The sequence below is a fragment of the Ceratina calcarata genome, unplaced genomic scaffold (assembly GCF_001652005.2).
Source record: "Ceratina calcarata isolate Rehan_Ccalc_2016 unplaced genomic scaffold, ASM165200v1 scaffold1468, whole genome shotgun sequence".
NCBI lineage: Eukaryota > Metazoa > Arthropoda > Insecta > Hymenoptera > Apidae > Ceratina > Ceratina calcarata.
Genome location: NW_017135859.1, coordinates 1 through 2,303, shown reverse-complemented (window position 1 = coordinate 2,303; position 2,303 = coordinate 1). Strand labels below are relative to the sequence as shown.

The 2,303-nt window shown below is 39.5% G+C and overlaps 1 protein-coding gene across 1 annotated transcript in view; it reads right to left on the bottom strand.

Annotated features, from left to right (window-relative positions):
* Positions 1-1,633, bottom strand: part of LOC113465148 (uncharacterized) — an 8,257-nt gene extending 6,624 nt beyond the window's left edge. The window contains exons 1-2 of the mRNA XM_026819051.1: positions 1,619-1,633; positions 1,272-1,498 (exon numbers count right to left, since the gene is read on the bottom strand). Coding sequence (XP_026674852.1) covers positions 1,272-1,493 — 222 coding nt within the window. The 5' untranslated portion in view covers positions 1,494-1,498; positions 1,619-1,633. The remainder of the gene's footprint in view (positions 1-1,271; positions 1,499-1,618) is intronic.
* Positions 1,634-2,303: the final 670 nt, after the last annotated feature.

Genomic DNA, 2,303 nt, shown 5'->3' with positions numbered 1-2,303 from the left:
TTGAACTCGCGACCGCTTTGTCCGCTCTCAGACGATCCAACTGATTTGTCCGCTCTAACACCAGGCCATTTTCTCATCGGTTCAGCTCTCAACACCATCCCGGAACCAACGATCATTGACCTACCAAGCTCTCGACTCTCTCGGTGGCAACTCATTCGCCAAATGTTAGAACATTTTTGGAAGCGATGGAGTACAGAGTATCTACAACATCTACAAGCGATCTCGAAGTGGCAGCATCCTCTCAACTCCATCAAGATCGGATCACTCGTTCTGGTCAAGGATGAACGCTACCCGCCATCGAAGTGGGCTCTCGGCAGAGTCATTGATGTGCATCCGGGCAAGGACGATCTCGTGCGTGTTGCTACCATTCGGACTCAGCTCTCAGTTTATAAGCGACCAATTGTAAAACTCGTGTTGCTTCCGGTCTCAACAAATGAGGATTGTCAAAAGTAAAGTACAGTCGCGAGTGTGTGTACGTATCAATGTGTCTTTTCTCTCATGTTTGTTGGCAATCTGCCAGATTGCCAAGGCAGGCGGAATGTTTCGGCAAAAGAAATCCTGTCTCAGTAAAAGAAATCGCTTCAGGAATTTCAATTATATTGTCGAAATATCTTATGTAATCGGTCGAACGTTCGCGAAGGTTTTGTTTACATTATTAAGTCCTTCAACGGCTCACACTCATTTACACTTAATCGTCATGTATACACACACATTCATGCTCGCTCTCGTTCGAGCAACGAGAGCCCCTGATTAAGGACACAGTAAGTCGGCATCGCTCGAAGACAACAGACCAACAAGTCTCATTCAGTACATACGCGTATTAGAACCGAAAAGTGAATCTCTCTTCTAACCGCGTATTCTCTAAAGATCTCTCTCTCTCTCAGCTTCGGCCTTCTCCAATTCTCACCACCTCTCCTCACAGTTTCCTTTGGAGTTCTCTCACTGAACAGAGGGTTATTTATAATTTCTGATAAATCGTTCGCTGCTAATTCTGACTTTGAAGAATCTAACCATAGGTCCAGACTGGTTTTATTTGTCAGCGTGTAATCTCTTTTAACATTTATTTTGCTTTTTAAATTTGCTTCTAGTGTTTTATTTAGATTGGCAAATGTATTGTTTATCTCTTCAAAAGAATACGAATTACTGTTGTCCTCTGATATGTTTGTATCTATTGAATCTGTGTTTTCTCTAGACTGAGTATTTGCAGGTGTGGGAATAGTGTTATTAAAGGTAGAGTGGGAAACATTGTTAATATCGTCTTTATTTGGTACCTCTTCAAATTTCTCCGTAATAATCCTTATCTCCGATAGTGTAGTCTGGGCAGTAGCTAGTAATCTCTGGTTGGTCTCTGTATGTTTCTTTATTTGGTCATCACGTTCTCTGGCTCTGGTATAGTCTTTTGTGATTACATCGGTTATAAGTACGAATTGTCTGTTTAGTTTTTCCATGAATTCTCTCTGATTTTTGAAATGTTTTAGTAGTTCAATCATCATTTCTTCTGTTAGGAGAAAAAAAAATTAATGAATCTATGTTGTTTGCTCTGTTTCTCTTTGCGTTAGCTTTTTGTGTAAAATCATGCATTAGCGTTAGATATATGAATATGAGAGTATTTAAAAACCTCTTATGCTGTTGTCTCCACTTCTCCTTTCTGTTGATTTTGACTCATGTTGAAAATAAATTTTCTGTCAATGATAGAGAAAAAAAAAATGTACTCTCGTTATCATATGCATGATTTTCATTAATTTGTGGTACAAATTAATGAACTTTTATAATTTCGTGCATACAGCCCGCTGCCATATACTCCCTCCTAATCCGACTAGTCGTACCACGATTTCATCGTTACTTTATGGGTGGGGGCGATACAACGGCGGTCCACATTCACGAATATTTTTGCCTATTTGAAACGATAGTTCTGACATAGAAAGTTTTTAACGTGCGGGTGCAATCATTCTCTTCTCTGAATCTCTGATAAATTATTTAGATAACAGTTGATGCGCACACACGATTGTATGACTCTAAGACTCCAATTCAATATAATTGTTACATGTACATGTACGAATAATATCTTCTAACACTCTAATTAATCGTTTCAATAAGCACTGCATTATGAATTGCTATACGCACCGCGTTTTGCAAAGCATATGCAGTAAATTTTGGAAAATACATGGCATGTGTTATTTTATAATTCAAATTGTCTCTGGTTCTTTGTTTGCCGCGCAACACAAAATGGCTGCGCCTCGTGGCGTGTTTAACGGCTGAACATGTTCGAACCTGTTACCGATCCACGTGCTCGTAACAAAGAA